Source organism: Bos indicus, chromosome 6 (assembly GCF_029378745.1).
Source record: "Bos indicus isolate NIAB-ARS_2022 breed Sahiwal x Tharparkar chromosome 6, NIAB-ARS_B.indTharparkar_mat_pri_1.0, whole genome shotgun sequence".
Taxonomy (NCBI): Eukaryota; Metazoa; Chordata; class Mammalia; order Artiodactyla; family Bovidae; genus Bos; species Bos indicus.
In genome coordinates, this window is record NC_091765.1 from 24,209,764 (window position 1) to 24,232,151 (window position 22,388).

Genomic DNA, 22,388 nt, shown 5'->3' on the forward strand with positions numbered 1-22,388 from the left:
GACGAGGAGGAGCGGGAGGCGGGGCCAGAGGGGAGGGCGCCGCTGGCAGTGAGTGACGCTCACGCCATCCAATGACCGCTCATAGCTTCAACGTCGAGGGTAGCAGGGGGCGGGCTCCGCGGGGAGGAGGAGGCCGCTCCGGCGCTAGAGGCGGGGGCCGGGAGGAGGAAGGGGAGGAGGCGGAGGCGGGAGCGGTGGCGGCAGCGGCGGCGGCGGCGGCGGCCGGGGCGGCGGTGGCGGCGGAGGGTAGGTTGCGCCGGGGACTGAGTCTGCCGAGCTCCGTGGCTGTGCCTGTGTGAGTGAAGGAGCGGCGCGGGGAGGCAGAGGCAGGCACGGGCGAGCGAGGCGGCGGGACGTCTCCGGCGGCCGCTGATCAGCAGCGGCGCTCGGTGTGGGGAAGCAGCGGCGGCAGCAGCAGCAGCATCGGCGGCCGCCTCTCCGCCGCCGGGGACGCCGAGGCGCGGCTAGTGGCACTGACATCGGCGGCCCTGCCTCTCCTTCCTCGCCCCCGGCCCTCCCCATGTGATCGGTCTTAATCCCAGCAGTGTGCGCGCTTGGGGCTCCATTCCGCGGTGCCCTATCTCCGTGCCAGTGTGGGTGCTCGTGTGTGCGCTTCCCCACCCCATCCCCCTTCCCCCAAGAATAAAAGAAGAACCGAGAGGCGTGCTTAGAAAATAAATAAATAACCACCACACACGCGCAGCCCGGAGCAGAGTCGGCAGGGCTGGCGGCGGCGGAGGAGGAGTGAAGGCGGCGGCGGCGGCGGCAGCGGAGGAGGAGGAGGAGGGACGCGCGGAGAAGGCAGTAACTTTAAAGCCAGCTCAGAGCCCAGAACCTCCAGCCAAGCGGTTTGCAGCGCGGCGGCAGCGGCGGCGTTGAGTGTCTGGCCCGCCGGTCCGGTCGGGGTGTGCAGTAGGACGGACGAGCAGCGCGTCGCTGTCCCCCGGCGGCTGGAGATGTCCGAGCCCAAGGCAATTGATCCCAAGTTGTCGACGACCGACAGGGTGGTGAAAGGTAAGCGGCGCGCTGCGATCGCCTGGGTGCACCGTGTGCCGCAGGCACCCGGGAGGCTCGCCTCCCCTCCCCCCGCCTGGGGTTCTCTCCTCGCTCCAGCCACGGACCTTCTAGGATATTGTGCAACCCTCAAATCCCCCTCTCTGGCGCGCCCTTCCCCCACGCTTCCCACCCAGCCCCACTTGGGGCATTTTTATTTACGGGGGCGTCAGTTGGCAAATGGCTGAGCCGAGGGGAGCCTGTGGCGGGGGTGGCGGTGGCGGGAGGGGGCGCCCGTGGGGGGGGGGTTGGTTGCTGGCAGGGTGTAGCTGCTGTGACAGAAATAGGAAGTGGGTGGCTGCTCGCGGGCTTGCATGGGATCGGGTTTATGGTTTTCGTTTGCAGAGGGAGGGGTGATTTATGGCTTTTAAAAAATTAATATGGCATTTTTATGTGGCCGTGGCTTTCCACCGCCTGCCTCGCCCGGGCATGGTTCTCTCGGCGCTCTATTGCAGCAATTCCCTCTGCGCCCCCTCCCCCTTCCCCTCCCCCCGAAAAGGGCCTGCACAGGACTCGCGAGAGAGCGGGAGAGCGTGGGGGGAGCCCGGCGCTTCCTTCCGCGCGGGGCGGGAGCGGCCGCACTGAGGGGGCGGCGGAGGGCACGCGCCGGGGGCGCGGGGGGCGTGGGGAGGCGGGGGACTACCCGCGAGCCCCGGCGCCGCCGCAGCCCCGGGATTCCCCGCCAGGCCCTGAGAAAGACAGGAAAAGCTGTTCCCCAGCCTCCCTCGCCGCCCCCAGCCTTCCCCAGCAGACCTGTCATTGCTCTCGAACGGTGCCCCGCCGAAGCACACCTCCCCGGTGCTGGTAACTTCACCCGGCTCGCCCCTTCCGTGCCCCTGGCACCCGCTCCTGAACGGGCTATTTGATTCCTGTCATTGGCTCTTCTCCCCCGCCCTGGGATCACAGACTCCGGGCAGCAGTGGCTCTGGGGTTTTTGGAGGAGAGAAGCAGGGATGCCTCGGGTGTGGAAGGGGACAAGTAGTGGTCTTCTCTCTCGCACCCGGGAATCCGTCGTCTCCGTTGTACTCATGGAGTGGGGAAGGGACCATGCTATACATTCTGGAAGGATGAAGCAACAGAGCAGATATACCAGGTTTAAGTAGTATCCCTACTTAATGTAAGCGTCCCTACACTCCTGCGGTCAGGACTGAGCAGAGCAGGGATGGGCATAGGCTACACGCTGAGCGGGCCTCTGAAATTGGAAACAGCTCGGGCTGGTATAGAGAGAGAGAGTGTGTGTATGCCTGTGTGTTGTGTGTAGAACAGAGATTGTATCTAATGTGGCCTGAGCATGCAACTAGAATGCAAGGCAGTGAAGTCATGTGCACCATGAACACTTAGGTGAAGTAACCCAGCAGTCTAAAAACCGTGCATGATGCCTAAGTCCTTCGGAGACTTCAGAAATGTTCATGGCTCCACTCAGGTTTGCTCAGTTTTTTTGTTTTTGTTTTTAAAGTGATGTGTGTGTGTGTGTGTGTGTGTGTGTGTGTGTCTTGTCTTGTTTTGGTTCTATTAGAATCATTCCTGCTTCAGTGCAGTATTCATAGATCCATCAAAATAAGTAGGTAGTATCTCTGCCAAAATGACTTGAAATAGGTCTACAGATGCACAACTGTTCTTTCTGCAGGCATGGATTCTCATGTAAACAGTCAATTCAAATTCATACAGAATTATGTTTTGTGTTAAGGGCCTGTGTTGACATTTAAAAAAAATTAAGACCTTTTGCTGAAATAGCAGAGAATAACAACTGTCTCCCTTAAGGTGTGAAGTTTAGGTGTAACTCCAGTCTGTATGTTGAGATTACCTTTTTTCAAAACACTTGATATAAAGCTTACAATTCATATGACAGCAGTAAATGTGTCAGCAATGAGGAAACACTCATGTGCACACAGAATATCAGTTCTCTGTTTTAAGTCACAAAATGTGGCTTCTTAATGTAATTGTAAAATTGTCATCAAGTAAAGATTGTGAAAATAATTGTTCATACATTCTGGCTCAGTGTCTTTAATGGTTTATGTGAAAGTGCATTCAACCATTCCATGGTTATTCTGTCTTGCTTTTTTACAGTAATATATTGTATACATTTTATCATAAATGGCTTTTCATTATACATACACACAACCACCCATAATTCAGAAAATTTAGTTTACATGTTTTTGCAGAACTGAAATGTGGATGAGTATAATAGACTCACAATAGGAAAAGTTAATTTTGCATATGTTTTGATAGGGATCTTGATGTGAAGTTTTGTGAAAATTTTGTTTATTGAAAAAGTTTTATTGATGAATCCTGATTTTAAGGTGGAAATACTACTGCTATTCCTCTTATGTTTTCTTATAGACTTTTTACTGTTGGCTTAAGAGGCGTTATTGAAAGTTGGCTTTATTATACCTGTGAGTTTTACAATTAATTGAGATGATAATCTGATTATCAGTCTTCTATGATATAGCATTTCCACATGAATATATATATGTATATACTTAGCAAGTAGAAAGTACATATTTTCAGAATGGAAAGCAGATTACCAAAAGATTTTTCAGAGTTATAAAAATTTGATAAGATACAATTCGTGAAGCCATGAAGCCATGACTTTAAATTTTGTTAGACTTTATCTCCCTGATCTGAGATTGACTCATTTTTTTTAATGTAGGCAAGGGAAATTTTTGTGTTCCATAAGCATTTTTTCATTTTAAGAAGTGTGGATAATATTTACTCACACATGGGAATAAGAACTTGGATCATTATTATTGTGGCAGGCCATGACATTTGTTTATAGTTATCTTCATTACTGTGATATGGCTTTTATTGTATATTAGACTGCTATTTACAAATAAAGCTGCGCTTGTGGTTTTGCTTGTAGTAATGCGATGATGTGACAGCTTTCTTGATTTGTGTTTCCAAAATACAACTTTAGAAAGATAGGTAGGCTGAGTTTTAGTCTCAGTTGTGCAATTTTGCAGATATTCAGCATCTTCTTGAAGGTGTTCACACATGCTGGTCAGTTTGTAAACCTAAAAAATGGAAGGGAATGGCAGCATTGGAGAGGGAAAGCATTCATTTAGATAACATCAGAAAGAAAGTTACTTCATCTAGCTAAACTGGAGCGGTTTTATTTAGACTGTTCTTGGAATAAAAACAGCAAAGTATAAAAATTCAGAGAAAACATCTTGGTAGTGCCATTTGTTGGAAATCAGAATAACTTGATCCATTTACTGTTTGATATTTTAAAAAAGAAAACATTGTATAATTATAAGGCAAAAGACAAAGAGCAATAAGTAGAAGAATAACTTTTCCCTGTCCCCCCATTCCACCCCATAGTGTGGTTTTTCTCTTCAGTGCTGCTCCATGGGCCTCGTTCCAAACTCTGCCTTCCCTCATGCCTCTCTGCCTGGTCCTGCCTTTAAATCTTGTCTGTGGCCCTAACATTCCCTATGGTCTGTGGGACTCTGTTAAACACGGGGAGGAAATTGACCTGCATGTGTTGAGTCTGCTGTTTTGTTCCATCTCTTGCCCTTTCCTCTCTTCCCATCTTCAGGTATTTTGTAATGGGCCTTTTCTCTTAATCCAAGTTGCTTGAATGGTAGACATTCCAGATACTGTGGCAAGTTGTTGAGGGGTCAATTCCTGGGAAGCGTTTTGGGGAATTTCTCAGAACCCTTAGATTGGAGACTCTTGTGCTTTCTGCCAGATTGCCTCTGACTCTTGGGAATGCAAACAAACAAACAAAAAACCCCAAAACCAGAGCTGTCTTTCTGTGTATTTTCAACTTATATAGTATTTGTGCAGACAAAATACAGGTAGAGAAATTCTGGAAAGATATCTAATATCTTGTAAGCAAGATGATTGTCCTAAGTAGAATATTAAGTAAATAGGGATTCATGCCACTAGTGTTTCTAGCTGAGAGAGGCTGCTATATCAGTGATAACTGTCATGTTTGGTTCTTGGAATATTAAATAATGCCATTTTTTTTTTGCTGTGTGTCAGGAAGAGCTCATTGTGAATTTATTTTACTGATGTTTGTTAAAATCGGTTGAGTTTTTCCATGTATTTGATTTTCCATTTGAATTTAGTAAAACTGCATTAATTCAGTGTCACTAATTGAAACTTTGACTAAATTTCCTTGTTTGGTGGCTGGAGTTTACATCGGCGCTGGATGTGAAAAAAGGGGTCTGCTGATCTAATTAATACTATAAGCAACATGATTTGGTCATAGATAATAAGTAGAGAACAAATTCTTATCTGGACTTAGTGGACAGCATGCAAATTAATGCTGTTAATTACAAATTAGATTGATCTATTCATTAATCCTTTCAGGATTTCTACTATAAAGTAAATATAACACAAGTGCATTATTTTCAAAACATTTTGTCGGCTTGAGGCAATAGTTGCAGCCAGGATTCTGGGAAACTCCAGTGACTCTAAAGTGCCATCAGTTAGAAGAATTAATATTTAAAAAATAATAGTTTTTTGGAAACTGTGGGAAGAGCCTCTGCTTTAAAGAACAATCTATATTAAGACATCCAGCTAAAATGTGAAAAAAAAGCAAACACCTTAGAATCTAGTTTCAGGTTTACTCTAACATTTGTTTATATTAGTTTAGAAATATGTCTTGTAAAATCTATTTATGATGTGTTTTTATTTGTAATTTTAGAGATATGAAATATGACTTTGATATAGTGTGCATTTGTAACTTTTATAATTGGCCTCTTATGCTTTTCCTTATCTTTTTTTGTGGCAGCCATGTGTAAAGTTGAAACTGATTATGAAACCAAATAAAGAATCCATTTAGAGTGACCTCCTTGGAAAACAGCATTTTTCTAGACCTACTTTCCTTTCAGCAAATCCAGTTAAATTACCATTTTGAAACTTTTGTGTAAATATTGGACACTTCTAGAAATGTAAAAAAATGATTCATGATATTGGACTTAGATAAAAATTAGAAAATCATTTTGTTAATTTTCTCAGCAACTTTTTAGAGTCTCATTATGTTGATGTTTAAGAGAAATTCAGTGAGATTTGGAGTTCCAGCTTCCTACAATTCCACTGTAATGAGTTATAATGTCACAGGATAGTCCTATATGTAAACAGGCAGCAATTGTACTCAACAGTCACTTGTGAGAACAGAGGATCATGAAATGGGAATAGAAAGCTGGGAAGGTTACCCTTGATCCACCCACCTGGGAACCGCAGTTCAGACACTGCTGACACAGAATTACAAATGACAGTGTGTTAATGATGTATTTTCAGGGTCACTCAAGAATAGTCAGAACCATTAATACTGAAATCCATGAATGCCTTGGGTCTACAGTGGTAGCTCATGTGGCATTTTATAGTTGAAGAAATGGAGACAGAAAAGATAGGGTGGTTGGTCACAGGTGGGACTAGAATGGAGGTAAGTGTAAGCAAAGTCTTCCCTTTAACAGAGTCTCTTCTTTCTTGAGCATCTGTTTGGAACTGTCCCTTCTTTTAGCAATACCTAGGATGTCACATTTTGTTTCAAAGTTTCCTTTACTGAATTACTGACTGTATAAAATAGTTTTATTACAAGAAGCTTTTGATCTCTATGTTTAGCAGAAATTTAAATTTTGTTGATAAATGTTATAATCTGGCATGAGGTTAACTAAGGAAAACTGTCAAACATTGTTTCCTGTTCATGTAAATATGTACTCGGAAACAGAAATAGCATACTTTCCTGTTAAGGAATTTTTTATACTTTTATTTTGTAAAGTGTTATTGTAAGACTCTTTGTCTGAACTACAGATAACAACCCATGTTGTTATTCTGGTTTGAGGATTTAGTTAATTTCTAGAGAGAGCTCAAGTGAAAATAGGAGCCATTGCTTCTTAGGTGTTCTACTACTTTTTAAAAATACAGTCAAGTGGAAATGATGTATACAGAAACAGCGTTTCAGTTTGTAAGCTGTCTTTTATAGTCTTTGCATTTTCAGCATTTTAAACCCGTTTTATTTTACATTTCCATCTCCTGTATTCATACAGGCTGTATTCATTGATAAACTATCAATTATATTTTATATAAGAAATAAAATAAAAAATTTAATATTCCTCCATGGTGAGGGATTCTGAATAATTGCTTAAAACAGATGGACTTGAGGACTTAGACCTATTAGTTCCGTTCAGTTACTCAGTCCGTGTCCGACTTTTTGCGACCCCATGGACTGCAACATGCCAGGCCTCCCTATCCATCACCAACTCCTGGAGTTTATTCAAACTCATTTCCATTGAGTCAGTGATGCCATCCAACCATCTCATCCTCTGTCATCCCCTTCTCCTTCGCCTTCAATCTTTCCCAGCATCAGGGTTTTTTCAAATGAGTCAGTTCTTTGCATCAGATGGCCAGAATTTTGAGCTTCAGCTTTAACATCAGTCCTTCCAATGAATACCCAGGACTGATCTCCTCTAGAATGGACTGGTTGGATCTCCTTGCAGTCCAAGGGACTCTCAAGAGTCTTCTCCAACACCACAGTTCAAGAGCATCAATTCTTTGGCGCTCAGCTTTCTTGATAGTCTAGTTCTCACATCCATACATGACTACTGGAAAAACCACAGCCTTGACTAGACAGACCTTTGTTGGCAAAGTAAAGTCTCTGCTTTTTTTATGCTGTCTAGTTTGGTCATAACTTTTCTTCCAGGGAGTAAGCATCTTTTAATTTCATGGCTGCAGTGATTTTGGAGCCTCACCAAAATAAAGTCTATCACTGTTTCCATTGTTTCCCCATTTATTTGCCATGAAGTGATGGGACCTGATGCTATCATCTTAGTTTTTTGAATGTTGATCTTTTAGCATACTTTTTCACTCTCCTCTTTCACTTTCATCAAGAGACTCTTTAGTTCTTCATTTTCTGCCATAAGAGTGGTGTCATCTGCATATCTGAGGTTATTAATATTTCTCCCGGCAATCTTGACTCCAACTTGTGCTTCATCCAGCCCAGCATTTCTCATAATGTACTTTGCGTATAAGTTAAATAAGCAGGGTGACAATATACAGCCTTGACGTACTCCTTTCCCTATTTGGAACCAGTCTGTTGTTCCATGTCCAGTTCTAACTGTTGCTTCCTGGCCTGCATACAGATTTCTCAGGAGGCAGACATATTGCCGAATTTCAAATCCATTTCACAAATGCATATTCAGGTATTTAAAAATATATATATAAACTCTGAGGAAGCAGTTATCAGTTGTTAAAATGTTGTTTATGGAATTGGATGGATTCCTTTTGAGACCATTATAGGGAAGATTGGAACCTTGTGTTTTTCTTTTTATTTTCCTAGTCTGTTCTTTTGCCTGACAGCAAAATATAGTCAACTCTATTTTAAAAGATGGTCTATCTGACTTTCTATGAACATTTATCCCTTGCAGCTGGAAATTCTGCATGTCTCTGCAAAAGAGAAAAATGAGTAGAAATCGAGATTTATGTTAACAGCTGCCTGGAGATTATGACATACTACCTTTCAGCGTTTGTCAATTTCAGATACTTGCTACAGTTGTGAAACCAGAAGAATGATGGTTGATATTCAGAAAGAATGTTTTATTCATATGCAGTTAAATTAAAAACAATTCCTGTCAGTTCCAGGATTCTAAGGGTTAAAAACTTTGGTGACTGTATAGCTCCCATTTTTCTTTTTGGGAGGAGCAACTGCTTCTGATTTAAATGTTCAGTTGTCTACATGTAGTATTAGGATGTTTTGGAGATTCTAGTATGTCGGTGTCTAAACTATGTCTCCCAAGTTGTTGCATTTACTTGGAAGTTACATAAAATGACTTGTTAAAATATATACTCAAGGTTTTAGTTTGAAAAATATGGTCACTGAACCGATAGTGCCAAGCTCAATGCCTTGCTCTTTATGCATTGAACAAATTCTTGTTGAATGATTTGGGCAGTGCAAAATTATCAGGTGCCTCCAGAAGCCATAAATGGAGACACATTATATGTTTATATTGAGTTTATTATATCAATTTTGATTCTCTGTAAATGGTTCTGCTTGGTTGATTAGAATGCTTCCTTCTCCAGCCACATCAGGGAATGGACTAGGAGAAGAAGGCATTACTAAGGTGACACAATTAGATTGAGGGCAGTTTTGTTGTTTGGTCATTTGGACTGGCTTAATGCCAGCTGAGTTTAAAAGGCTCAATCCTTTTCAACTTAGCATATTAACTTGAAAGCTTTCTTTTAGTTTCTGCTGTATTTCTCCTTAGCCTGACCGATTTCTGACAAGTGAGAAAAGCTATGTTAATCATTCAGTGTTTGATTTATTGGGTGATTTATATGTTTTAATTATTGTCCAGGCATGGTCGTAAAGAGAAAAATGACCTGGCAGATTTCATGACAACAAAAACAAAGCAAAAGCAAGACATAAAAAATCCAAACCAAAACAAAGCAAAATCCTCTTCCTTTGTTTGCATCTCAATTTATCATTTTCTCTAAAGCTTTTGTAATCCAGTAATGCAGCCCTCTTCAATATAATTTCCTGCCCTGCTATGGCCCCTGCAGTGTCTGCTATGTAGTGGGAAGATATATGGGCTATGAGATGGTAAAAGGTGACTAATTCTTCTGACTTCTTATATTCTCCTAAGTGGACTTTACACCATCCTTTGACATTTGTATTTAAACATCTTGTGAGCTATATACCATTTTATCAAATTAAATTAAAAGCACAGTCTCTTAAAATAGTAGAACCTGAGTCAGGGCTTCACGTTTGTGTTACAGTTTTTTTTTTTTAACAAAGGAATTACGTTTTTTTTTTATTATTAAACCTGGCATTGTTGGTCTGCTATGCATACTTAATGCTAATAAAGTACATGCATACCTTCTCTGTATGGGTGTAACTATTGGCATGATAACAGTTCTCATTATTTAATTCTCATGATTACAGCTTTAGTTCATATGTTACCTCCTGGGGGACCCACATCTCCTGATACCTTCAGCTGGAGTAGTGAAGGGACTCAGTCCCTTCATGTTCACAGTGGGCACCTTGACTAGAGCATGTTGCTGTGATGGTTAGTTTGTCTGGCTCTCCTCCCAAGGAAGTGGAGAACCCGGAAGACTGGGGCTTGGTTCCATTTACTTTTGTATCGTTAGCCTACCCTAGATTGTTAAATAAATGAAATGATAGATTAAGGATAAGAGGGATTTAAAATTTTGAATTATAGGGTTCTTTTCTATTTTGAAATTTTTTTTGTGGATCTTAAATCATGGGTGGCTCATAAACGTGAGGAGTTTCTTGATTTGTAAGCGCCAGTCCTGTAGAAGGGTTTTTTCCACATGAGTTTTGAAATGCTCTGTTTCATAGTGGGGGTCCTATGATTTCTGTGCAGTAGCCAGCTTGCAGAAGCTGCAGGCAGTGGTGGCTTACTCAGGGAGTGCTTGGTGTTCAGTGAGTCAGTGTCAGTCAAAGGGTGTGTAGGTTGGTTTACTCAAAGGCAGGCGATATGTTTTTCGTGGGGAAGATTGGTGATGAAGCCAGGTTGAGGGGTGAACTATTGTGACAGGCATTGGGGAGGCCCAGGGTCCACTTCACAGTTGTATTGCTTACTTTAAGAAATGTGCAAATCCAGATGAATAAAAGTTAATATATTTTGGAGTCAAATAGAGATGTAAAATGTACTGCAGGCCCAGATATGAGATGTCTGTGTAATAATAAGAAAGACTCTTTCAGGCCCGGAACGCAGGGCTTGTGAGTCAGCCTTCCTCATGGCACCTCTGCATGGTGAAGCCTTTGAGAAAAGTGTGGCTTTGGGATCCATGTCAACAGGGTGGCAATGTGAGGAGGCGCCTGCTCTCCAAGGGCTCTTGTGGAGGGCCACGGATGGATCTGCACTATCCCAGACTTGGTCATATGGCTCCACATTAAGGCAGGCCAGCCAGGGCTTTCCAGGCTTTGGTTTGTGAGCCAGGACTTAATGTCTGATAGAAATACTTTTCCGTCAAAGAAACTATAGAGAAACTATAGTTTCCTACATAACAACCTCATCATCATCAACCTTTGCCCATTTGCACTTAGCAGCCAGGAGGGAATCACTCTTGTCTTCACGTCTGGGCCACATTCTACACGGGTGCTGTCTCACTGCACAGACACTTCTAGAAACAGATGTGAAAAATTTGGAATATGTTGGGGGAAAAAAAATAAAAGAGATCCCCTCCCAGTGATTAAAGGATTTAAGTTACGACAGGAACTGGGATTCTTCAGTCTTGAAAAGGTTGAGTGGTGATTTAACTGTAGATTTCACATATTAAAAAGTCTCTTTCTACAGTTTCTACATATAACATCACACTCAGATATTATCTACCACCACTTTCAAGTGGATTAGAGAAAATGCTATTCAGAAGCATTGGGGATTCAGTGATTTTTGTTTTTTTAACCAGTTAAGGACATTTAACACTGGCATGGATTGTGTGGATCGTCTGAATGGAGAGACCACATGATCCTCATTTATTTGAGTGTAAATGAGATCTAAGTCTAAAATTATGGATATTTGGAGTTAGAAGAAACCTTGGAAATCTAACTCCTTTTTGGCCTGGAGCCAGTCCTCTGACTGTGAATGGGGGAGGGGTGTGGGAGACCTTTTATCTCTCATACTTGCTCAAGTCTGAACCTAACAAAAATGAACAAATCAGACTCTTAGAATTGGAAGGTGCCCCAGAAATCTGGCTCAGGCCTTCTCCAGCATGGAACCCCTGTCCAGACTCCCTGTGGGATTGTTTCCCACTGCCTTGTGAACACATCTAGTGAGAAAGAGCTCCCAACTTCCTAAGAGTTCCTGCTCTAATGTTTCTGCTCACCAGAGTGTTTCCTGATGTTTGACGTCGGTCTGACTCTCTTAAGTACATGCTCGTTGTTCCTAGCTTTGCCCTATAGAGTTCGATAAAATGAACCTTTTCTGTCTTTTACAAAAGAGTTTATTTGATATTAAAAACAGCTTTCATGTTCTTAAGTCTTCTAGCTTTTCCCCACATGGCATGATTTCTGGGCTTCTCCCTATCCCAGTAACCTTCTTATAAAACCACGTCAAGTTCTCAGGGCCTCTTGAAACTGGAGAAGTGAGCAAAGATTCATCTTGGCTTACTTCCTCCTGTGGAACCTCCAGAACCATGGGCTGGGTTCCTTCACTCTTCTTGCCCTCTGTGCCCCCGTGCTAACCTTTAAACTTCCTGGAGCTCAAGTCCTTTGCTGAGGGGCCCAGTCCAGCATCCATCCCGTGATGGCCTTTGTCTGGGTGAGGACCACCATGGTCTGAGTGCTCTTATGTCTCCTGCCCTTTCCTACTGAAATTTCCTTCACTCGTATCTTTTCTCAGTCCCTCTGTACCCCAGCATTAAGCTATCAAATACTAAATCTGCTCTGAAGTAGGACCTTTCCAGAAAACCTGGCTAGCAGATGCATTTTAACAGTGATTTTCTGGAGGCGTTGCTTGTATTTTGCTTGCTTTTATTTGGGATACAGGCGGGTACTAAAGTCAGCATGATAGCCTGACACCATGGTGGTTTAGTGGGGTAATTGAGGACAGGCCAAGTTCCTTGTTTACTTTTCATATCACACCATGAAGGCTGCTCAGCACCCCACTTGACCAGAGCCGGAACCTGCGTCTTCTGCCTGCTCTGACTTCTGGCACTCAGTCTTTCAAAGTTGTTGATAAACAGCTCCTAAGGCCATTGAATTTGGCTAACCCAGGGAGTCTGATTGTAATTTGATAACTAGTTTAAGTTTCACTGAGGCCTAAAAGAGGCCAGTGGCTTCCAACTGTGGTGTCACAACACAGGTCTGTGTTACACTCAGCTGTGAGGTATTAACAGCTACTGATAACCTACAGAAGTTTGCAAATGACATACTTTGAAACATCTATATATAAACCAGGGTGGATTCAAGTTCAACCTAAAAATGTTACTTTCACTTGCATTCTGCTGTGTTTCCTCATGCGGGAGAAGAAGGGATGGAGCTGCAGCTGTCACGGTGGGTATTTGCAGAGCTTGCAGTCCTCTTGATCCTGCCGATGTGCCTTTAATCACAGTGGAGATCAGACATCCTTGTAAGCTGGGGCAATGTTTGCCTTTGTTTCCATGAACATTTTCGAGCGTAGCTTATTAGAACCTGGATTCATTCATGCTAGTGTTTTGTGCAAGTGGTTGTCATATCATATGACTCTTGGTAGGAAAAAAGTCTGAGACTTGAGGTTAGAGAACAGACCTTTGCTAGACAGATCTGTAGACTGAACAGGTCTTGAAACATAGAGGTAGACATTTCTGGAGTGATTTCAAAGTGCCCTATGAAGCTTTCTCTCTTCGAACATCTCCCATGGGCCACACCTGAAATTCCATGATTAATTATTTAGTTAGGATAAGATTGGCCTTCTTTGATAGAGGTTTCAAAAGCAACTGATCTTTAAAAAATAATTTAGTGAATTGACTTTTTTTTGCCTTTGGGTGATACTGAATCCAGGAAAAAAATCTGTATTTCAGAAGCCTTTTTGAGAGTGAACATTCGTTTCTCTTTTTACATCCATATCTCATGCCACTTGTATCATTCAATTTTCCATACTGCTTCCTTCAAGTATGACTCATTTTAAATCTCCCAGTTGGTAAAGTGATTAAATAATGCATTACTGAGTGTAAACTGGCTGTTTTAAAAAATATTATTTCCTTCACTTACCAAAACAGTTCATCTCCTCATCCATCCTTCCATTCTTTCCATTCAAACATCAGAGTTTTAGTGCCCCCTGGCCCTGTGTTGTGTTCTCAGGGCTTAAAATAAAGTAGACAATATTTGAAGGTTACTGTCCGGCAGTGGGTGTGAAAGCAAGTCACAATCTAAGTTATAATTACTTTAATAGTAGAAGATGTGGCATTGCTGTGGAGTGGAGAAAAGGGAGTGATTAACTGTCTTCATAGACTGTACTTTCAGTTTTTGGCAAAAATAAATGAAATTAATATTAATTTTTTCTGTGTAAGTATAATGGGAACATTATTAAGATATGGGTTTGTTTTAAAATAAAGATAGCATAAAAAGTGCTGAGCATTTAGTTCTGGAATTCTGTAGCTATTATAGCTATTATACCTGTGAGCAAAGTATGTGAGAGAATCATGGGCTATTGAAGGTGGATGTGTCTTTAAAAGTCAACCACTTCAACCATCTTCCAAAAAAACAAAAGGACCTTACTGTTAAATGGTTAACACATCCCCTCCCTCCATTTCCAATGATGGGGAAGCATAATCAAAATGTGGAAAGAGGTTTATGGTTTGACAGAACCTTCATTTCAATTCTCCTTTCTCCATGTGCCAGCTGTGTTCATGGGAAATTTCTGCAATCATCCTGAACCCATTTTTTCTTACTAAAAAAGTGGAAACAGTAATACTGATTTTGAAGGTGGTAGTGACTGTGAGAGGAATTGTGTGTAAAATGCCTTCCCCACTGCCTGCTTATAAAGAGCCCTCAGAAGATGTTCGGTATTGTTGTTTTATTGTTGGACAGCTCCTGGAAAGTGCAGTGGTGTTCTTCTAGAGGTAGCCTGTATTACAGCAAAGACTTCCTCATGTCCTAACCACGGTCAAGTCCATTGTAGGTTGGGGGCCTCTGCCGTTCCTCTGAAGCACTCGACAGAGGTCACCGGTGACTGTCCAGTTGCTGGTCTCTGTGATACTTGGCACAGTGGGTCACCTCTTTCTTCCTCAGACATTGTCCTCATTGTCTGTCATGGATTTCCTCCTCTGACTTCTTCGTCAGCTCATCTTTATTGAGTCCTAAGTGTTGATGTTCTTTTAGCCCTTTAAAAGTTCTTCTAGGCAGTCTTACCCCCTTATACACATAGGATTTACTCTGGCTTCTAGGCTGATGAGTAACACATCTGTATTTGCAACGTAGTCTTTTTTCTGGATCTTTCTCTCAAACCTTATATGCGGCAGTTGCTGTGGATGGGTAAGGATGAAAATAAAGTGGGTTATTTGTTCTCCTGTGTTTTTTACCCTGGATGGTGTGACCACCATCTCTCCAGTTAATTAAATCTGTTATTCAGTTCAGATCTTTTAAATACTCTACCCAGTGCTGCTGTATCCTCCCAACATTAGTCTCTTTGCTTTCAAACTTATCCTCTCTTTGATATTATCACTAGAGTGATCAATTAAAAATGAATATCTGATTCTGTTCTGCATATTTTATTGGTGACCTTTTCTTGACTGAATTGTAAGAATTCCTTATATTATAGAATTTGACCCTTATTGCCTGAATATTGAAAATATTTGTAATATAGCATATGCCATATTGTATTGAACTTATTTTAAGTCTCTTCAGTTTATTACAGTGTAAGTTCTTGGGAACAGGGAGAATATTTTGTATTCATATGTGTATTCTGCGTGTGTGTCAGTGTTTGTTTTGTATAAAGTTGATGGAACTAAACTGAATGACTTTAAACTCCCAGTAATACCTTCCACGGCTTTCTATTTATTCTACTTTGGCACCGAACCCTGTTGCTCATTATTGTGTCCTTCTTCTGTGTAAAACTATTTTTCGGATTCCCTCAGGCATAGCTATGTTGCCTCTTGTACTTTGTGCTGAAAGGGTGTCACAAATACTCGCAACACAACTTTCTCTTTAATTGTGAAATCTTCACAGGCAAGAATTTATTCACTTCATCTCCCTAGGCTTAGCATGATGCCTGGAACATAATTAATCTTTTTTTTTCCTCTCCAGCAAACAAATTGACTGGAAAAGCTATACCTGATCATCACTAAAATGTAACAATGTTAGTGACTTCTTTTTTTTCACCTCTAATCTCATACTTTTAATTAATGTAGACCATGTTGGGTTACTTTTTCTGGTAGCCTTGACTTATGGAGTCCCTGACTTCCTTATCCCTCTTCTCAGGCATTTTCTTGTAAACATATAAGCCAGGTCTCCTTTACTCTATATTTAGATTATTTTATACAATTCTAAGCACAGAATTTTAAGTAACACACCATAATTTGGTTTAATTTTGCCCATCTTGTTCTCTGGTTCTAACCTTTTCGATTTTTCATTTAAACATATGGATTATTTTACCTCTTCTTTTTAGTTATTTGTCCCAAGTTATGTCCTTAGTAAATTTGCCTGGGCCTCTATCTAATAAGCCTGGCAACCAAATGAATTTTTGGAGCCAGTTTGGATGATTGAGTTCACAAATTTATTTTAGGTTCTGCATATATAACATGGGAAAAAATCCCACCTGTGTTAATAAGAAAGTTGTGGCTTCTATTAAAAAGAAAAAACAAAAGGGAGATTCTTGTGTAATTGTTGTCCTTGACCTTTTTGTTACCTAATTGGTGTATTTTTTTTATAACTGTACTTTGGAATGATAAAAAAATTTTTTTTCCAATGCCTTTGCCTACTCTGAGACTTATTTTAAGTCTTTGTCATTTGAAGGAGGAGTGAATTTCCCTGGAATAATAATTGGAGAGTTGGTGTGTTTATTAATGGCATGTGTCTTGTCATACATTATTTCACGTGATTGTATTGGAAGAGAACACCTTGTTAACCTGTTAGCTGCTTTGTTTCCCTGTGGAATCTTGCTCAAAGTAGATAAATAATAAAATGAATTTATATACTTTTGTGCTTCCTATTCTGAAAATGTTAGGAATAATATTGTAAATGCCCCACATGTGCATTAGTTAGCTCTAGCCTTGTAATCCGGAGAAGGCAATGGCACCCCACTCCAGTACTCTTGCCTGGAAAATCCCATGGACGGAGGAGCCTGGTGGGCTGCAGTCCATGGGGTTGCTAGGAGTCAGACACGGCTGAGCGACTTCACTTTCACTTTTCACTTTCATGCATTGGAGAAGGAAACGGCACCCCACTCCAGTGTTCTTGCCTGGAGAATCCCAGGGACGGGGGAGCCTGGTGGGCTGCCGTCTATGGGGTCACACAGGGTTGGACGCAACTGAAGCGACTTAAAAGCAGCAGCAGCTGCAGCAGCAGCCTTGTAATCACTCTGAGGCCAGGAGAGCTTCAGTTCTCTTCCAGGGTCATGTAGTGAGTCACAGTGGTTGGAGCAGAGTTTTGGACTCCAGATCCTGGGCTTTTTCCACCAGGACACTAAGTTGACATGCACTCAAGGCCAAATCCATTAGGTGGTATCAATGAATTGATGAAAAGCGAGGCTTTGTTTTTATATAAAATCTTGTTTACTGCTGAAAGTCACTTTAGTGGAACATCATTGGCCTTTCCTATGGGAGAAAAATGTAGCTGTCTTATGGGGCAAAGATATCTGCTTCCTTTTTAGAAATACTCAGCTGATACTCACAAATATGGGGATTATTAACCAGGCTTTACTTGGCTATTACTGACCTTACCATGGTGTTGTAAGACAAACATCTAAAACATAAAAGAAAAAGTGCTAACTGTGAATTATATAAAGAAGGTATTTTTATTAGACCTTGAGTTTTTTCCTCTAGATTAAAACTATAAAAAAAAAAAAAAGTTTGGTGCTGATTATTGTATCTACTTGATGGCCCTTGTTGTAGAGTCTTTGCTTCTTTATATTCATTTTCATATTTTTGTCACTAAAGCAAATAAAGGAAGCCACACATAGCTAAAGTGAAAGCCACTTCAAGGAGACGTCACATGAAACATTTTGAGGAGGGAGTCATGTGGTTTCATCGTAGCATTTTAGATGCAAATGCGAATTGTTTTGAGATCAGAATTTTTCATGTACTGCTCATTGCCATTCTGTACTATGACGAATGCTCGGGACTAGCCTAGTTACACTTTTAAACTGATGTAATTACTTAAAAGGGTGATGATTCAGATTCAGAATTTTAATGCATCTCTGAGACAAGTGATTAGAGAAATTTATTTCTTTGTTCATATGATTGCTGCACACATTTCTGATCTAGCTGAATCTGGTTGGACCAGATTCAGCTGTGATAAGTCCTGCAGGTGAAAGAGTTCAGGTCATAGGCTCAGCTGGAACCAAAGATGAAGTAGACTACCTGATGGCCTAAGTGTAAATTCAGGGAGCTCTAATTTCATACTGGGGCCTCTTCCCTTGCTTCATGGCTAATGCCTTTGTATGTGGGAAAGTTCCTTCCCTGCTGGAATCAACTTGGTTTCATATTTTCTTTCCTCTTTTTTTTCCTCCCTGTGACATTTTTATGAACCTTGGACTTCAAATATGACTTTTTTGGGCGTGGTTGTTTTAAGGTGTTAACACATAGAAGAAAAAAATTAAATAACCTTAATTCTTAGAGAGGAGTACAACAAGGATGTTTCATTGACAGTTCTTGTTATATATATGTGTGTGTATATGTGTATAATATACATGTATATATGCACATATATGTGTGTGTGTGTATATATATATATTTATTTATTTATTTATTTATTGTCCTGAAAAACAGAATATACATTGCAGTTTTCCTGCTGTATGTATTTATTTTAATCCTTGAGCCAGACCATGCCTGAAATAAGTTTTACCTTTTAAGGAAATGATACTAAGATATGATTATGCCTAGTGTTTATTCTTGCACATATAGATAATTTGAATGTTATTAGTATAAGAAAAATATCAGGTAAGTCTCTATCTAGATAGGAATATCTAAGTAAAATAACCAGTGAGTGAGCATTCCATAGGGGCTATTCCTTATCTGAACAATGTGAAAAATATGGAAGAAATGTGCTTGGTTACTTTTTTAAAAAAATGTGGCTTTAACTTGTGTCTTAAGAGTGAAATTGTAAAGTAGAAGATTAATATAGAGTGCATCTTTTGAGAATTCCCCTATAAAGTATAGCTTCTGAACTCACTTTACTGTTTTGTTCTTTCTTGAACTGAGGAAGGAGGCCAGCATATTTGCAGTATATTCTAGGCTTTAGAATTTTTTCTTATGGAAGAGAGGCATGATCATTGGAGTCTCATTTAGTGACAACATTTGATTAGAATTCAGTTGGAATGGACATGAATGAGACTAGGCGTAGTATTATTTCTACATATTCTTTTGAAAATGAAAATGTGCATAAATTGCTTACTATATTTTTATTATTTTAAATAAATTTTCCTTTTCACTCTTATGCTAAACTGTGTATTGTGAAGTTACACACACTTCTTCATAAGTTTTCTAACTATGAGGTTTTGTGAATGATTTGATTTATTTCTGGAATGATGGAATTGTTTGCAGTAATGTATATTTTTAAATGTTTCTGTAATTATGTTGCAGTTATGTTAGAGATAATAAAGTTACCACCATCTGTTCCTATTTGAACTTATTTTGCTTTTGATTATTTGGCATGTGCTCAAGGTACTGCTTTCCTCCTGAACTGCTGTCCCCAGCTGCTGTCCAGAGATTTTCATAAGTGAGGGTAGTGAGTGGGAGAAAAAGCCACGGTACTTCTAGTCAGAGCAGTAGTGAGTAGTTAGATGTGATGTTTGTCTATAGGTCATCCTTAGTTGATTTATGTCATCTGTAAGAAACCTTTTTATGCATTTATTTCAGGATATGGCATTCTAGAGAATTCATTATATGTTACTTGTTGCTCTTTATGATGGAATTTGGTCCATAATGTTAAGAAAGAGATAATATGAAGGATGGAATGACTAAGTGATGGCACACCATCTTCAGTTGTCATAGACCCACCTATTTCTGTTTTAGAAACACTTTGCCATTCTTTTTGCTTCTCTTTAAATTTGGCCCATTTGGATTAAAATTACATTTGTCTCTATGTTGTTTCCTTTAATACCCGTGGCACAGCTTATCAGGTGGTTAATGTGGAAAGCTGTTCTGCTGAAGACTAGTTTGGGGTCAGAGAAGTTAAATACTTTGTTCATGATCACAGAGCTAATAATGGTGAAGATGAGATTCAAAAGTAGAACACTTAAAAATTATTTTGAAAAATTTCAAATATATGTAGACGTTGAGAGAAGAGGGCATTTAACCCTCAGGTACTTAACTCAGTTAATCGTGGAGATATTCTGACTTCGCTACATTTGCTTTATATATAAATTCTTTTTTTCTTGACTTTTTCTTTGTTGAAGTGTTACAAAGACATCATTTTATCAAATGTCAAATTTTGACTCTGGGGCAAATGTTTTCTCTCTGTACCAAATGGTCTAAGTATAGGAGAGAATGTCCTAATGTAAACACTGGGAACAAATGAAAGACATGGGTAATCACCATTGCTACTCATTTGTTAATAAAATGGTGATGAAATAGCTAATGATTATTGAGTACTGATCCTGGACTACTGCCCCTTGTACTTCATGCATGTTAGCTTGTTTAGTTCACAGTAACCCCATGTTCTAAAATCATTTCATGTGGGTTCACATTGCTTTCTAAAAATGTTTATCTTTATAAAAGTGAAATAGTCGACACCGCCTTCAACTGTAACATCTTTTCCACTTCTCATTTTTAATACTGATTATAATAATATATACTGATGGAGGGAAAGAAGGTTGCTGCCCCAAAGTGTTAAGTCCATAGAGCAGCAGGATCAGCATTAGCTAGAAGCACTGTAGAAATACACACTCTCAGGCCATACCTCAGAACTTTGGAACCAGTCTGCATTGTGAATAGATCCTCAAGTGATCTAAATGCATATTAAAGTTTGAGAAGCCCCAGATAGCATGTAAACAGTGCCTCCTGAGCATGGATGTACCTATAATCTCCTGGAAAGTGTTTAAAGCTACCCAAGCCTAGTCTTCCTGCTGACCAATTAAATTAGATTCTCTAGGTGAGGCCCCAGCATCGTTTTGTTTTTGTGTCTGTTTTTAAGTCTCCTGGTGATTCTTAACTTTGGCCAGGCTTCAGAATGCCCTGGTTTAATAGGGCTACAGTATCTTTCCATTCTATTTCAGCCACTGAACTCTAAAACATTTCATCTTGTAAATCATATATAGAAAATGATGCTATTAATATAAATGAGAATTGAAAATGAAAGATATTTTTGGCTTACACTCAATCTTTGTGGTGATGGTAGTTCATTGATAATTCTATAGAAAATAATTCCCTTTTATGAAACTGAACTTCCTCACTGTTCTTATCCTTCTTTGGTGCTAGGGAATGAAAATGTTGCCAAAATTTATTGTTTTTTTTTCTCTTTTTTTCCCCCATCCTTTCCTTCAGGTGAAGAGTTAGACAGAGGGAGGCAGGGATTGTGGAATACGAAATGAATAAAAACTGGGCTAATAGTCATTAAATAAATTTATGAGATTACACTGGATAGGAGTCTGTGTATTTTAATTTGCTCCTAAGTTTGCTGCCTGTGTGTGTATATGGATATGTGTTTTTCTTTAATTCAGTGACTTTAGTTCCAGACGTGTATTCTGTTCGTTCAACTGCAGTTACTGAGTGCTTAGTGAATGCAGCCAAATGAACAAAGTAGTTGAAGGAAATATAACAGTGCAGAGAACTGCAGTGTTTATGCACTCCTTACCCTGAATTGCAGATGGAATGGTTTAGAGTGTGGTTGTTGTCATTATTCAGTTGCCCAGTCGTGTCCGACTCTTTGCAGCCCCATGGACTACAGCATGCCAGGCCTCCCCGTCCCTCACCATCTCCTGGAGTTTGCCCAAGTTCATGTCCATTCCATAGGTGATGCGCTCCAGCCGTCTCATCCCTCTGATGCCCTCTTCTCCTCTGCCCTCAACCTTTCTCAGCATCAGGGACTTTTCCAATGAGTTGCCTGTTCACGTCAGATGACCAAAATACTGGAGCATCTGGAGCCAAACTACCCTCATGAAATCCTAGCTCTGTTGCCTGTTTGCTATGTGACCAGGGGCAAGTTAATTATGTGCCTCAGGTTTTGTTTTTGAAATCTGTAAAACAGGATAATGCTAGCATCTACCTATAGCATTGTTGTGGTAGGTAGATGAATTTTGTGTAGGTAGATGAACTTTGAAGTGCTTTGTATTTGCCGATAATATTATGATTATTACATTTTCCATATCTCAAAGAGAAAAGGTGGCTTATATATTATAGTATAGATCCTTCCAGGATATGGTGAAGGATGGGGAGCCTGGCGTACTATAGTTCATGAGGTCTCAAAGAATCAGACTCGACTTAGCAACTGAAGAGCAACAACAGACCCTTAGCCTCATGATTTTAGCATTTGAGAGATTCTTCAGATTAAAATCAGATTTTTCTTTGGGAAAATCAGGTCCCTGATTAGATCAGGGACATTGTGTTCAGAAATATATGTATTCTGACTCTATTTATTTCTGGTTATGTTGGGTGAGTGGATTAATCAGTCTAACTTTGACTGAAGGGGGGGTGGTTAGTAACACTTGTCACATAGATAAAATTAACCTTAGTTTGTTGAAGTACTTTATATTCCTTGAATATGAAGTGAGTGAAATTAGCTCAGTCATATC

At 40.4% G+C, this 22,388-nt stretch overlaps 1 protein-coding gene across 2 annotated transcripts in view; it reads left to right on the forward strand.

Annotated features, from left to right (window-relative positions):
• Positions 1-217: 217 nt before the first annotated feature.
• The window catches only part of PPP3CA (protein phosphatase 3 catalytic subunit alpha), a 325,334-nt gene continuing 303,163 nt past the window's right edge, over positions 218-22,388 (forward strand). The window contains exon 1 of one of the 2 annotated variants that reach the window (XM_019962387.2): positions 218-1,014. In XM_019962387.2, the coding sequence (XP_019817946.1) occupies positions 957-1,014 (58 nt within the window). In that variant the 5' untranslated portion in view covers positions 218-956. The remainder of the gene's footprint in view (positions 1,015-22,388) is intronic. The other variant, XM_019962388.2, reaches the window with a different exon arrangement.